Raw genomic sequence first — 16,318 nt, 5'->3', positions numbered from 1 at the left:
TTTAGTGGGAGAGATTGGGAAGCATTGTAGAAGAAAGAAAAAAAAAACAGTAAACAAGAGGGCCACGTTAATTTATAGAAAGGCTTATTCGATTCTTGGCTAAGTCATTTTGAAAATTGTGACGGGGATGCAGACATACTGGGAAATGCATATATATGACTTTCTACCAGTAACATATAATTTCAGTGTATTGCGTATAGAGCGACCCTTGTACACGATTCTCGTGACAGTGGTTGCTAGTTTTGATATGCGTAGCATTGTTGAAGTATTTTAGATAAACTACCCGGCGTGATCCTTTCAAACTATAAAATAATTAAATCAAATATTCGAATTTTCTGAACTTAATGGGATGCATTTTTCACCTAAATGTAAGATTTATTAAATTTTAAAGAGTAAGTTGTAAATTATTCGTTACCGCCTCAATTTTGTTATCAAACGAAGCGCGTGCGTTTAAAATACACAAATATAAAGTTTCGTTGCTTTCCGTTTCGTAAATAACGGCCATTAATTAAAATTTTAGCGTGGTGATTGACGTCATTGACTTCACGTTATATCTCATTGGCCGCTACCCCCAAACATTTGAGATTCTACTACTCAATTTTGTACGCGAGTGCTTGAACATGGTTTTAAAAACACGCTTTTTCTTTAGAGCGCGCGCTAAATTGGCATCGCCATATCTACCAAGGATATTACAAGAATGATCTTGGTATGATAGTGGGAACTATGTAATCTACCAGATGCAGTGGGAAAAATTCTGAAAAACCGTAGTCAATGACGTCACAATCTAGGCGCGTTAAAATTATCGCTCAAAATAAAAGCCGCAGCGGGGCGCTACACGTAAATCTCTTTTTAATATTAAATAAACTTATCGACGGTATTTCATCAAGTTAATTACATTTTCGGAAAGCCCATCTTCAAGTGAACGAGAAAAATATAAAGAAGTGAAGTTTCTATTTCGAAAATCTATATGCAACTTACTCTTTAAAAAAGCCGCATGTCGCTCTTGGGAAAAACAACCACAAAGTTTCCGAAAAATGGAACCAACCGAAAATTCTATCTCAACAAAACAGCAACCAAGAATAAATCAAGCAATAAAAATTCGGTACAACAGTCCTATTGACTTTTAAATTGTTTTTTGGGGAAGAAAAGATTGTATAGCATTCCCAAGATTCAGTCGCGAAGGTAAAGAAACTGTTACGATCTAGCGTCTAGAGCCGACGGAATTTAGAACCAAGTTTCACACTGGTTTCAATTAGAAGCGGCTTCTAAACGAAATCGATTCAGAGGCGTCGAAAAGTTGTTATTCTTGAAACCTTACAAACGAGCTTAGAAAAACAAATAAAAGTGTTTAGTGGCCGCTTTTCTCCCAAGTGTCTCTGTCCACACTCACTGGGTTCGCCGTTCTGGGATCTCAATGATTTTCGAGACTATCGATTGCCTTCGTATATCAGCTGGAAATTCATGACTTTCGAACGAATTCGGCCGAGGCTAAGAGTAGACTGCGGTTCGCTAAAAGGCCAAACTTACTTTTAAAACTACGCCAAGTTACCGATTCTGTTTTCACTAGACAGCACGTATTGTACAAGCTTCGACTTTCGGTTAAATTTGTTCCGAAATCGAGAAACCTAGTGTATATATATAGCTTTAGCGCGAGAAAAAAAGCAAAGCCAAGAACGCGATTCTTAAAAAACCTTTCGCGGTTTGTTGGGAGCCGAAACACGCCGGGCTGAAAAAAGGCCCGAAAAGGAAAAAGGGAGAAAAAAACATTTTACGTTTTATCGCCGAAAAAAAAAAGTATCGGGAAAGACACGCTTTTTAAAAGGCAAAGGCTTAGCCGAGGACTTTTCTAGTGTTTCGGCCTACACGGCTGGAGGCCTCGGTGAATAGGCGAAACCAGCTTTACCGCGCCTTGTAAGAGCGAAGCTCTGAATTAGAGCCGAGAGAATAAATTCAAAACACGGTCCACCGGTCGGTCACCGCGTGCTAAAAGGGCAAAGAAACTTTGTTTGGCTTTCGCCTTCATTAAGTTAAAGATTGTACGGCTTCCTGCTGCTCGCGGTGCCCGGGAAGATACATCAAAGAATATCCGGTTCACTTTGCCTTCCCGACAAAGTTCTTCTTTTCGCGCGGACCTGATTGGAACGAAATTGGCCCTTTTTAAGTATGGCGAGCGGAGGATGATTTAGTTTGCCGTCTACAAAACACTCCACCAAAGGTTTTCGAAATGAATACGTCTTAGTGGTGCGCGTTAGGAAATCTTGGATAACCCTATTAGCATATGTAACACAATTACTCACAAGTATGCCACTGTACCTTTATTCCATTCAAAAATCTTCACTAACGGTTGGTTTCACCACGAACCAGTAAAAAGGTGGACTACGTTAGATATTATTTTATTCGTCCTAGTAATTTTGGGAGTCACACTATTGGCTACTAACATATGTATTTAAGCCAGTTACATGTGCTTTTAGCGTAAGTAACATAATAACAATAAGAATAACACTTTGAAAATCTTGATTTAGTGCTAATATTTTTACCGAAACATTTTTCGACACTGACATTCTCGACCAGTTTCAACTTGGACTAGCAATCGAACTGAGCTGTATATTTCGATTTGGGAATATTGAGACACTAGGGGGCTCTTTACTGAAAACTAAATCTTGAATGCGCAATAGCTCTCGAAATCAATTCGGCAATATTTTTTCTAATCGACTTACTTATTGTTGTTACGTTACTAGCTTTATTAGCTCTAAGTTCACACAGATGCGACTTTAAAAGGTCAATTTCTTTAATAAATTTTGTCTTCTCAATTAATTTCATATAAGGTGGTTTCTTTTCGCTTGTTCCGGGATTTCGGAGTAGGGTAAGAAGAGTAAGGCTATGACGTCATTTTACTCCGATTCTGTGCTGGCGAATAGTTCGAGTCGGAGTAAAAACGTTCTTCCAAAATGACTGCCTGCGGCCTTTTTAGCAGATAAATCCTGGCTAGCAGACGACAAAATCCGATTTACTCCTTCACACCTTCAGAAGGAGTAAAAAGAGTAGCCCTAATACTCCGGAACAAGCGAATAGTTTATGGGCCGGAGTAATTCTCACCCCCGGAACAGGCGAATAAAACGTTTTAGGGTAAAAAGAATACACTTTTAGTCCGAGAGCAGGCGAAAAGAAACCACCTTTAGTATAATCGTGAGAACTGGTACACTTTCGCACTCACACTAGAAAATTATGCTACAGATACTTAGGGGATCAAAATAGTTAGAAAAATTTGACCGACAAAAATCTTTAGTATGAACATTATACACTCACTTCTAACGTTAGGAGCATTTAGCGTCAAATAGTTTCCATCATAGGTCATTGGTAGAATTTTTAAACGTCTAGTTACTAGATTTGACTAAAACTTGAATATTGAATGACACCTTTAAGAATACCCTAAGTAACGTAAAAGTATGACAATTTGTAAAAATTATCATCGAACTGATTTTCAGAGCTATTGCTATTATCAAAGTTTAGTTCTCAGCACAGAGCCCCCTAGTGTCTAAATATGCTCAAGGCGAAATATATTACTAATAAGGACGATAATATACTTAGTTTGGTTGCAAGTCCTAGTAGAAGTGTCAGTGTCGAAAAAGGGTTTGGTCTTCAGAAAATTAGCATTGAAGCAATAGGAATTGCCATACTTAATAGTTATTACGTTACTTATGCTTAAACACGAGCCCTTATTTGACAGATAGAATTTTGGTATTCCTCGCTTCGTATGCCAAAAATTAAATTCATGTGACAAAAAATATCCTAGTTTTCACAAAATCAAATGAAGTAGCTGTCTGAGCCAACAAAGGCCTTTCAATCAACTGCCGTCATTCAACGCGATGATTTAATAATAATAATAATAATAAATAATCAGCTAGGCTAATACCCAATGCACCAACTTAGGCCCAAGTAGAGTTCGGCGGAACAGATAAATTAACCCCCAAAATTTCGATTATTCATAAAAATTTCGGTTAACTGTTTATATATGGATATTATTCGCGGTTATAAAACAATTTAACACGCAGAAAATATTTTTTTATTCGGATTTTTCTTATCCAAGTCATCAAGCGACTTATAATGCCTTTAAACAGGTGACCGGGCTACTATGCGTAGGAGGGTGGTGGCAAGCCCTTCATGCCAACATCTCCCTACACTAACTATTACGGTTAATCTCTACAAGTTTTTATGGAAAGGGGAAACCGAAGAGCTTGAGGGAAAACCCCTTTAACCAGTGGGGAGATAACTTACAAACTCAACGCAGGAATAGTTTGGAATTTCACCCAGTGTCACAAGTTGGAAGCGCGCCCGGCTCCTCTTGCTGCGAGGCGAAAACGCTAACCCTTTCCACCACCCCACCTATACGTTGCATCGGACTAAAGTATTTATATACCCCGTGCACCGCCTAAGCATTACAGGGGTTTAGCATAATTTGTCCCAGCCGAGCCGCCGACCTGTATACGAAGTTAGGAATCACTCCCTAAAAACATATGGCGTTTTCCATTTGACTGCTCTCGAGCGCTCTAGGTCGCTCTGATCAACATTTTATGTTCCATTTGCGTGCTCGGATCTGCTCCAATCAAGTTTCTCATGTTCCATTTGCCGTTCTCGTGTGCTCCGAGATCACACAAAACCGATCTTCCGATTTCAACAGATCAACGGATCGAGATCGAGATCGGAGCAAATTTTTGCGTGTTCCTTTTACATTTTTTGGCAAAATGGCATACCAAGACGCGAAAATCAAAATTCAAATTACTAACATACGAAAAACAACAAAGTGCGGAAATTTTTCAATGTGATTTTCCATTTGCGGTTTTACTCTAGTCGATTGGGGCGAGATCTATGACGTCAGAAACATATTCGTAGTGAATCTCGAGCAATCAAATGGAAAACGCTATTACACATTAGCCGCGTTCACACTAGACACTTTGGAAACGTTTTAAAACGGTTTCGAAAGATCAAATTGTAAAATCTTGCCGTCAAATGTATTTGTCGTATGCCTATTCATACAGTTGACACCGAAAATTTAAAATTTTATCTTTCGAAACCGTTTTCAAACGTTTCCAAAGTGTCTAGTGTGAACGCAGCTTATATAGATATACACACTCGTGAGTTTGTCAAAGTTAACAACGACGTAAGCTCGGCGTTTGGATAAAAAAACTTATTTTATTTTTATCCATAACCTACAATTATCCGAAAATATAAATAATTTTTTGCATGTTAAATCGTTATTTATCCATATATAATATCTATAAATAAACAGTTAACCAAAATATTTACGATTAATCGAAATTTTGTCAGTTAATTTATCTGTTACGCAGAGCTCTAGACGTAACGCATTACACGTTCCAACTCGTTGATCGGTACAGGGTTAATGGGTTATACGAAGCGCTATATTTAAAATATTGTAGATCCCATTCTACTTTTTGTAAAAGAAACTACGCTTGCCAAATCCCGCGTTCAATTCAAAGACGCATTATATCATTAAGCCTAGTGGGTGGCTCCCTTTGAGGAGAAGGAGAAGGAGAATAACACGACTAATCCATCGCAGCGAGGAATCAGAAATCCTAACAGCGCCCCTACCACCCCACTTCCCTTCCACACACACACACACAGGAGAGAGAAGAAAAAAGAGAAAACGAGGAAGAAATTCTTTCCGGCGGCGCATAGTAGAGGGCGCTTTGTACCAAAGGAGACTTTTTGAGGAAAACGGAAAAGGGAGAGAGAGGACATTTTGAAAAGGGTGGCCCGGAGCGAACGGTATATAAGGTAAAAATCTATCCGCGGAGGAACTTTTGAAAAAGAGATTAGAGAGAAGAGATGGCGAAAAGTTAAGATTGATTAATTTCCTGTTCGGCGAGACTGAAGGACGAGGATGGTTGCCGAAACCCGGGACAATTTTCCGAGGAACGTCGCGGAGAGATTTAGCCCCGAATAGATGTTGGAATTTTAAAAAGCTTTCCTCCCTTTTCGGGCCAACGGGGCTTACCGCATCCTTCTTCCTCGGTTCCGTTGGAGCAGTCGAAATCTCCGTCGCATCTCCATTTCTCGGGAATACACGTACAATTGACATGTTCCGGAGGCTCGTGGCTGTGGCTGCTGTTGGCCGGAGTCGCCGGAGGATCGCATTCGAAGTAGCCAGGCTCGCAGCGGCACGGAAAGACGTGCAAATGGTACGGCGTCCCTTTCGACCGAGGAAAGCTGCCTGAAAGATACAAAATACACGCAGTTAGAACGAGAATTTACGACCTTTAGTTTTATAATAGAAGCTAATAACGATGGAACGTGAAGCTAAATATTCGCGGCCTGTTAAATAATGAGCATATAAAATATCATGTTATCTTCAAAAGCGAATTGGTCGCTAAGAAAAGACCAGGAATGGGTATGATAAAAATGAAACAAGACCTCGAATATTTTACGAATGCGTCGTGTCTTTGAAATATTTTGAGCTCGTGTGGTTGTTTTTGGCGTTGAACTTGTACAACAAACGCCATTCTTTCGACTAATATTACTAAGCACGTATTTAGATTAACCATAAGTCTATAATATTGTTCCATAAGTTTGTCACTTTTGGGGGATATTTTACTGAGAACTAGTAACGGAATGACTTTATCACAAGAAGAAAATCTCCCCCTAGCGAGGCGCTGTCAAAGTCTACGTGTGACACGTTAGCAAGCGGACGCAAAACTGCGACGAAGCCCGTAATGCAGTCTGTCTTGTGCATAGCTCTCACAAGGAGACATCCCGAAGTGTAACCCACCGATTTTGTTCAAACTCGGGGGATTGATAGACCTTCATGTACTTGAAAAATCCTAAAGGGAATTTATTCAATTTGCAAGCGTTTTGCCATGGCAACGAAAAATATTTTTGACAACAAAAAATTTAAATTTTCCCATTGAAAATAACATGGGATTCAGACCGATTCCTAGGGCCCCCTGTGAAAAATTTTAAAGAATTTCAAAAATTCAAAAATGCCAAAAATAGAAAAAATAGATAAAAATGGACAAAAAACATCAAAACTGATCAACATTTGATCAATTTGAGGTAAAAATCCCATGTTATTTGCAATGAGAAAATTTAATATTTTGTGTTGTCAAAAACATTTTTGGTTGCCATGGCAAAACAGTTGCCCATTGAATAAATTCCCTTTAGGATTTTTCATGATACTTGAAGGGCTACCAATCCCCCGAGTTTGAACAAAATCAGTGGGTTACTCTTTGGAATGTCTCCTTGTCAGTAAAACGTTTGCATGTGTAGAATAGGAAGTGCCACACTTATGTAATAATATTATACACTTATGGTTTAACGGATAATATTTAGCCTCAACTACCATCTGTGTTTTCACTATTCACGGAAGATAGAACACCCTATTTACCAAACTTAAATATGGATAGTCAAAAAACAAGCCCCTTTATTAAGACTTACAATTAATAATATTTTAGACCGCGAAATTGTACACAGATATTAATATATTAGAGAAACCAATTTTGTAAATGACCTTCAATTTATTAATGCGTGTAATTTTTGATTGTCTAATTTTATTTTCAAAATAAAGTAACGTCAATAATAAATATTTCATAAAGGTGTCACCTTCAACTTAAGGCAACCTCGAAAAAGATTATGTCTATTTGGACTTGGTTTGATGTATCACGATTACTTCGCACACCAAAAGCCACGTTCACACTAGACACTTGGGAAACGTTTTGAAACGGTTTTGAAAGATGGAATTTTAAAATTTTGGTGTCGAATGTATTAATCATATGCCTATTAATACAGTTGACACCGAAAATGTTTAATTTGATCTTTCGAAACCGTTTTACAACGTTTCCAAAGTGTCTAGTATGAACGCGGCTATAGACAATAGAGTAACGCCACGATGGTAAGGCCTAGGTTTCATTAGGCCAAAAACGCCACGATGGTTAGCTTTAGTGTTGTTAACTTTCCGGAAAAATAAAATGCGGAAAAATTTCCAGAAAATAAACATAAATTACTTTTAAAGGGTTTTTAATGTTTTTAACTTTTTATCGATATAAAATGTCTAATATCAGTATACATACTACAAATTATTAATAGTATTACATTGTTAATCAGTTTAAACTAGTCTAGAGGTTTAGTTTTACTTTCAGATTCGAAAAAATTAGGCGAAAATGCCGCTTTATTTAAATTTGCAATCAATATATTAGACTAATAATGGAATGAAAACTTTTTTTTATTTTTCCCGGAAAAAAGACCTCGGTCATTTTCCGGAAAATTTTATGACTTACAACACTAGAATTAGCTTCGACGCAAAAAATCCCCGTTAGGCCTAATACAATATTTTTGCGTCCGCGTTTCTGTCCTAGTGAAAACCAGCCTTAAGTGAGGCTTGATTATTGAAGGAAAAATTCTCGAAATCCGTATAATGGTACGGACAAAGACAAGGCCTTCTAGGAACCCTCTGCGAAAGTGAGTCTCTCAGTTTGATAGAGAGAAGTAGACGAGTAAAAAGAAAAGGCAAGTATATATAGAGAGAGGTAATTACTTTCTCTCGGAGTTCTTGCGGGCCATAGTGGCCAGGCAAAAGACGGAAAAGTAGAGGAGGGGGAGCCGTTAAGCCCTTATTGGGATTATGTCAGATCGATATGATCTAGCCCGAGCATCAGCCTCAGTCTCAGATGAAGACCCCGATAAGTAGACGGGAAACGAAGTGGGAGATGACTTATAAGAAGAAGTCTGCTCGCGACACGGAATAACTCACGCGAAAACCACGCCTCTCTACTCGAGATGAAGAGTAAACACACGTTATGGTATCTTCACGGACGGAAACTTTCGGAGAATTACGATTGAAAGATGCCGCGAGTTCCGAAAGGATGAAGATCAACTTCTTAATTATAACTCTAAAAATAAATCCAAGAACTTACGTAATTTTTAAGGTGTTGACGAGCTCGCGTCAGTGCCGTAATTCGCCAAGGTGGGGTCAAACTTATTACGGAGGGGGGGGGGTGAAAATTGAGTATCAAACCCGGGCGTAATTCTCTGGTGAATTCTCCTCGAAACGTTAATAAAGCCGTATAAGCTAGATTCATTTCAACTAAGAACTAAACTCTGTCTGATCCTTTCTAATGACTGTTACGGGCTCCTAACGGGCTGATTCGGACGAATTTAGACAAAAGGGGGTTTTATCTTGCCGCGAGGTTTATGGTCTCTGAGAAGTAACTTCATCAACCCGCGGCCGGTTAACGGCCCTAAAATGGGATTTAATACAGATTTGGGCTATTATTGTAACGGAATACAAATTGTTCGCCCGCCAAATGACGCGGTTTTCCAACTTCCACGCCGCCCTTTCAAATCTTCAAATCGTAAAAGGATATCTTTATATCCTAAGTAAGCTAAAAGGCGGAAGATTCCGAGATTACAGACTCGATCATTTCGGTAATTTTCCGGAAAGGAAGATTTCTAAACCGTACACTCGACGTTTCGTTCTCCAAATTAGATTTCGCGTTACCATTCCACTTACGAAATACAATTGAAATTATCTCAGCGAGTGGAGCTATTTGTCACCCACGTATACTTGTTCGCTGAAAACATTTAAAGGGGAACGGTCAAGAATTAACCAGTTAGATAGCCCTATAGCCCATTAAAAACTAAAATTTATGGTGAAAACCGCGTCAAAAAATATTGAGTGGTTAATTTTAAATAAAATAAAGAAATTTCGGGAAATCGAAAAGCGCGCGTCCACCTGGTGAGAAGTCGGTGAGACAGAAAAACAAAGTAAAAGCGCGCGCTGCTGAAGACGCGAAAAATTTGTTTTGCACGCGACGCGCGTTCCAGTTATAAGAGACCTAAGCCTAAATTGCGCGATTTTAAAAGTTAGGATGGTTCGCAAATCGCTCATACGGGGTTAGGGGCGCTGGCGGCAGCCCCTAAGATGGCGGCGCAAATTCAAACCCAAACACCTGGCGTTATTTTTCGTTTCAACTTTTTGGGCCAAAAGTTATTTTTTCAAGACAAGAAAAGGTACGTGTTAGTATATTGAACGTCTTGTTAATCTTTTGATACGGAAATAAGGCCATATTTGGAAAAGCTTGGCCGATCAGCCCGATCCCCTTTAAATATCAACCGATTTGAATGATATTTTCGAATAAGGTTCTAGGTGGCGATGGACATTTTAATGGTAACCCGAGATATTTATTGGCCCCATGAAAATATAGGAATCGGTGATTTCCAATATTTTAAATATTATATTATATTTGGGCGTGCGTCGGTCGTAACCGGGAAAGATTGGTTTGAGACTGAATCGTATTAACCGGGAAAGATTTGTTTGAGACTGAATCGTATTAACGTTATGTTACGCCAATTTAACTAAATTTTAATTTAAATTAATATATTTTACCATTGATCTTACCAAGATGTATTTATTTCAACTTAAAAGTAGACAACCCGAGGTGTTTATCCCCGATTTTATTCAAATTCGGGGGTTAAGTACGTAAAATAGCATGGCTGGTATTCGATTGATTTAACCCAATTTTATCTTTTAATTTTTTTATTTTTTCCCATGCTATTTTGCGTAGAAACGAATAACAAGTTGGCAAGAAAAAATATACCTCTCCTCGGAATAGTTTTTAATTTTCAGTGAAGCGTAATTGTATCCGTGGTTCTGCGGTAGAACGCTCACCTGTCGTTCAAGAGGACTCGGGTTCGAATCCCGGCCGATTAAAAAATTAAGCTCACCCAATGACAAAAAGAGGGCGCTTTTGGAAAAACCTTTTCCCTGATTTTAAGAAACTGGGTACGCAGTGATTACCCTTTGCCCCGAAAATGCGAACGCAGGCCTGACAGACAGACACGGTGGTTGTATAACCCCTCCTAGGGTACAAAGTCCCCTCGGAGAGGTAAAAATAACACATCGCGACATTTCAAAAAGATGGAAATCATGCTCGAACAATAGTGGAACGTGCCTTTGTAGACAACATACGCGTACGTCGCGAAAGCCGAAATTATAAATAGAATTTCGGCGCAGTTCCCGAATGGAAGACATTAGCACGCGAACAAACTTAAAATTCCCCTTTAAACTAAAATGCAATAAATACACGGACAAACGCGGCGCTTCAATTTAAGCGGGGGTCGAGCGACGGGGGAACAGACGCCCTTCACACCGCGGCGGAGGAACCAAAACAAATTCGAATATATAGAGGGAGAGATATCTGGAGATACAGCCCGACGGCCTACTTAAACATTCCGTCCAAAACGAAGTTTTCCGCAATTTCAAGTTAAACTTTCCGACCGAATCGCGTATCGCGACGAGGTCCAAACAGAGAGATGGAAATTAGAAATTCTAACGTAGCGAGATATATTCTAATACAACCGAAGCGGAGGTTTTCGAGATGCTCAAAAGGAAAAGGCGCTCTTCTCCGAAGAAAGGGGCGATCGAAGAATACTGCCACTCTTCCTTACAATAGCGAGCCACCCCTCCTTCTGTAGCAACGACATTTATCGGGTGGTGAGGGCTGGGGTTGGGGGGGTCAATTAAAAGCTGAAGAGCAAAGAGGGAATGGCCAACTCTATCCGATCGCGTCGCCCGCGCCTTACGGCTAATTTAAGGAACGCGTTGAGAAACTGGGACGAAATTGCGCTCTTCCCGGCAGCGGATCGACGCTTATCCAGCTTCAGCGGTGGCAGAAAGATTCATCTTCTTTGTCTCGGAATTTGTAATTCGAGCTCCGTCGAGAGGAACCGATTCCCTTCCGATACGCGCGCGGCTTGTTTTAAGCAAGCGCTCTTTTAAGCACTTTCGCCTCGCAGCGAAAGGAGCCGGGTTCGATCCCAGCTTGTGGCACTAGTTGAAAACTCGGAGCAACCCCGTCCGCGTTGAGTTTGGAAGCTCTCTCCACACTGGTTTAAGAGGTTTTCCCCTTCCATAAAAACTTGTTGGGGTTAACGGTAATAGTTAGTGTAGGGAATGATTGTTATTTCAGGCCTAGTTTCAAATAACAATTAGTAAAGTTATGAGTTTCATTTTGGGTGAATTCAAACGGACTGATCCATTTATTAGGTGGGGTGGAGGAGTGGTTAGCACTTTCGCCTCTGAACCACTCCTTCTGCGTTGAGTTTGCGAGTTATCTCCCCACTGGTTAAATGGGTTTTTCCCCCTTCCATAAAAACTTGTAGAGGTTAACGGTAATAGTTAGTGTAGGGAGCTGTTGGCTCGCGTGGCGTGAAGGGCTTTCCACCACCCTCTTACGCGTTGTAACCCGGCCACCTGAACTAATGGCTTTAAAAGGCGCCTAGCTGAATATTAAAAAAAAAAAATCGCTTTTGAAATATCATAAGCCATTGAATTTGTCACGATCTTAGGTCACCGTTGTCAAATTGGTTCCTACCTAAGGCCGTTACTGTTGACCTTTTTCTACTATTAACGATATCAAGAACCGATAATAACCGGATTTTATTAGCCTGGTGTTTCCGAAAAAAAAACCACGTTCCCTTCTAAGTCTCTCTCTTCGTGTAGGGGAAGATTATCTGTGGATTTAGTGCGGCTACATATTACGCGTTAACCCAAGTACTACGGATCTGATTTAAATTGCGATTAATGGACTATCGAAATTAATATTTATTAGGGCTAACGAATATCGGACTCTATATGCCAAACGCTACTATTTAAATTGAGATTAATGGCCAACGTTAGGAAAGATAATATGGAACTATTATAAAGTGAAAGTAAATTAAAATCCAACCTACAAACCGCACGTATCAAAGCGAGACATCTAAGCGTACAATTAAACCTTTACAATTAAACCCCCTCCTAAATAATATTACATAAATACCCTACACTTATGGTTTCTTTTCCCCTGTTCTCGGACTAAAAGTGTACTCTTTTTAACCTAAAACATTTTATTCGCTTGTTCCGGGGATGAGAATTACTCCGACTCATTAACTATTCGCTTGTTCCGGAGTATTAGGGCTACTCTTTTTACTCCTTCTGAAAAGGAGGAGTAAAGAGAATGAATCGATTTTTGTCGTCTGCTAGCCAGGATTTATCTGCTAAAAAGGCCGCAGGCAGTCATTTTGGAAGAACGTTTTTACTCCGACTCGAACTATTCGCCAGCACAGAATCGGAGTAAAATGACGTCATAGACTGACTCTTCTTATCCTACTCCGAAATCCCGGAACACGCGAAAAGAAACCACCTAAGGCTATCACGCTAATTGTCTAATGGACTAGAACCAAAGTAAACAACGACGAATGCGTCAGCATTGTATTTTTGCTCGCCACCGCGCTAAGAAGCCGCCACGAGTGAAAAAATTACGTTCACCGAGGAAAATAAACTCGCCAGAAAATGGATTTAAAAAAACCCGATTCGTTCTTTCCGTTCTTTCGCTGACGTTCTTGGCAGAATTTATTACGTTGTTCAAGAAATTGTTCTACTTCCACATAAATTCACGTGTTTAGATGGTTATCAAAGAGAAAAACGAGGTACGGACGCGAGCGGGCGATGCCTTCCCTTAGATTTCATACGATTACGAAATATGGATTTACGGTCGAGAAAAATCCTTCACTGGTCGAGTTAGGCCCTACATCCGACGTAGCTACCCTCGAAGTTTCAACATAGTTGAGCTCTAAATCACGAACGTAAAACCCAAGAATCCCAACAGATTTTTTCCACTTCGAAATCTCCCAAATATAGCTCTTATTTGAAACTAGAAATATTTGTACCGAAGTAACGGGGGCTAAAAGGAAAACGCTCTTTATAACGTTTCAGAGTAAAGCGATTTTCGAGCGCCTGAATTCCTTAGGCATTCTGTCGCGAGCCAAGGCTTAACAGAGGAGGAATTAAAGTTGCGAAGGATTTTAAACATATCGACGCGTGGAACCCTGAATTCGAGGGAGCTAAATTCTTGGAATTAGTTAAAAATACTAGCTCGCGCGTTTGAAAGTGCTCCTCGTGTTTTTTGCTCATCGGCTCCTTCGGGATAATGGAATGTCGCCCGTACAATTAACAGAAGAATGGCTTCACATTCCAACAGTTCGCCGGGGAATTTACACTCCAATTATGGCCGGTTTGACTTGGCAAAATTTCCAACTATACTTAGTAAACTTACAAGGTCCGAAAATGTTTTTATTGTTAAACTTTAGTTTCGTTATTCAAAGGACTAAAACGACTGGGAATTGGGTTACTAAGCCAGTCGAAAACATAATAATAATAATCAGCTAAGCTAATACCAAAGGAACCACCTTAGCCCAAGTCATCTAGCGATTTTTAATGCTACTAGTTGAGGTGGTCGGTTTACATTGCGTTTTACATTACTATTACCATATGTAACATAATTACTCATAAGTATGCCTCTGTATAATATTTCCATTGAAAAAAATTCAATGAGACCTTGTTTCACGCGGAACATGCATTAAGCGGACCCAAAAATGCAAAAATGCTTATAATCCTTGCGCTATTGAAAAGGTTACCATGGAAATGAAATCATGTGATCGCGAGGCACGAGCTAAACTTGACATGGGCAAAGCCAGAAACGCGCGAGGAATTCTCACTAACTTCCGTTTCCCATCAGTAAAGTTGATGACGCATATTTCGTCACGGAGTTGTAAGTGACGTAATTTACGTCATATCCCGTGGACAAGGTTTCATTAACGAAGATGCTTTTATGGCATACTTATGAGTGATTATGTTACATATGCTATTACCGTTAACCTCTATACAAGTTTTTATGGGAAGGGGAAATCGATGAACTCCGGGGAAAACCCCTTAAACCAGTGGAGTGAGAACTTTCAAACTCTTCGCGGAAGGAGTAGTTCCGAGTTTTCACACAGTGCCACGAGCTGGGATCGAACCCGGCTCCTCTTGCTGCGAGGCGAAAGTGCTTACCATTCCTCCACCCCAAATGCTTACGTCACATCCGCCCATCGCGACAGCTGTCGCAGAGTTACGCGGAAGGCTTTGAAATTGTTAACATAGTTTCCGAACAGCACGTAGACGAGACGATTGAAATTTGGTGTTAATCGATGCATTTCCGGTGAAGGTTTGGTGTAAAGGATAGTCAATGAACTGTCCTAGTTTTCGTCTAAATACACCTGGTTTGGCCTTATATTTACTACCCGGATTGAACCATGTATACATCCTATAGTAAATACCGTAGAAGTTAAATAAGTAAAGAACTACATTAAAAAATTAAAGAACTTCATAAATATAAGGGAAACATTTTTAAATTTAAGTGATTTAAAATGGTTATACGGGACCTACTCGAATTGGTCGATAACATATTGAATAGAAAGATATATAAATATAGCAACCGATTTCCTTACAGCCTCAGGACAGATTCTCCACGAAATCGGAGTAGCTCAGAAAATAGCCAGAAATATATTTTTTTCTATCTCCAAGAGCTTAGGGAATAAGTTTTGCAAACATATTGGGTTACGTTCCCATATAAAGTAATCAAAACAACTTTAGTAATCCAAACATCAACCCACGACATTGACTCAAACGGAGGGTACTAGCCGAACGCTTTTTCCCCATGAGCGTAGCGCTATGCAAAAGTATTTTCGAACATTATGGATAGACTAAAAATGGAGTACCACATTTATTGGCGAAAACATTCAGTGTTGTAAACACGAATCGGAGTTAATGCTGACGTGATGCAGCAGATTCCGGGCCATGGGATAAAGCCGTATTTGCGGGCCCGTTAAATTAATACAAATAAAACTCTTGACAATAATTAATTTATACAGGTTAGGTGTAATTATCATTGGTTTCTAAGAAGCATCGACTACTTGTATTTTGAGGATGCATGATTATTAATAGACTAATTCGAGACTTGGAATTTACAGGTACTAATTCGAGACTCGAAATTAACTAGTATTAATTCGTACTAATTCGAGACTCGAAATTTACTAGTATTAATTCGTATTAATTCGAGACTCGGAATTTACTAGTGTTAATTCGTACTTATTCGAGACTCGAAATTAACTAGTATTAATTCGTACTAATTCGAGACTCGACATTTACTAGTATTAATTCGTATTAATTCGAGACTCGAAATTTACTAGTGTTAATTCGTACTTATTCAAGACTCGAAATTAACTAGTATTAATTCGTACTAATTCGAGACTCGAAAATTACTAGTATTTATTCGTACTAATTCGAGACTCGAAATTTACTAGTATTTATTCGTACTAATTTGAAACTCGAAATTTACTAGTATTTATTCGTACTAATTCGAGACTCGAAATTTACTGGTATTAATTCGTACTAATTCGAGACTCGAAATTTACTGGTATTTAATCGTACTAATTCGAGACTCAAAAATTA

At 39.3% G+C, this 16,318-nt stretch overlaps 1 protein-coding gene across 1 annotated transcript in view; it reads right to left on the bottom strand.

Moving 5' to 3' along the window:
• The window catches only part of LOC149948109 (low-density lipoprotein receptor-related protein 4-like), a 133,508-nt gene that overhangs the window by 57,951 nt on the left and 59,239 nt on the right, over window positions 1–16,318 (bottom strand). The window contains exon 2 of the mRNA XM_090172984.1: window positions 6,014–6,229. Coding sequence (XP_090029110.1) covers window positions 6,014–6,229 — 216 coding nt within the window. The remainder of the gene's footprint in view (window positions 1–6,013; window positions 6,230–16,318) is intronic.

The sequence above is a fragment of the Leiobunum rupestre genome, chromosome 4 (genome assembly GCF_980474605.1).
Source record: "Leiobunum rupestre chromosome 4, qqLeiRupe1.1.hap1, whole genome shotgun sequence".
Classification (NCBI taxonomy): Eukaryota; Metazoa; Arthropoda; class Arachnida; order Opiliones; family Sclerosomatidae; genus Leiobunum; species Leiobunum rupestre.
This window is presented reverse-complemented; position numbering and strand designations above follow the sequence as displayed.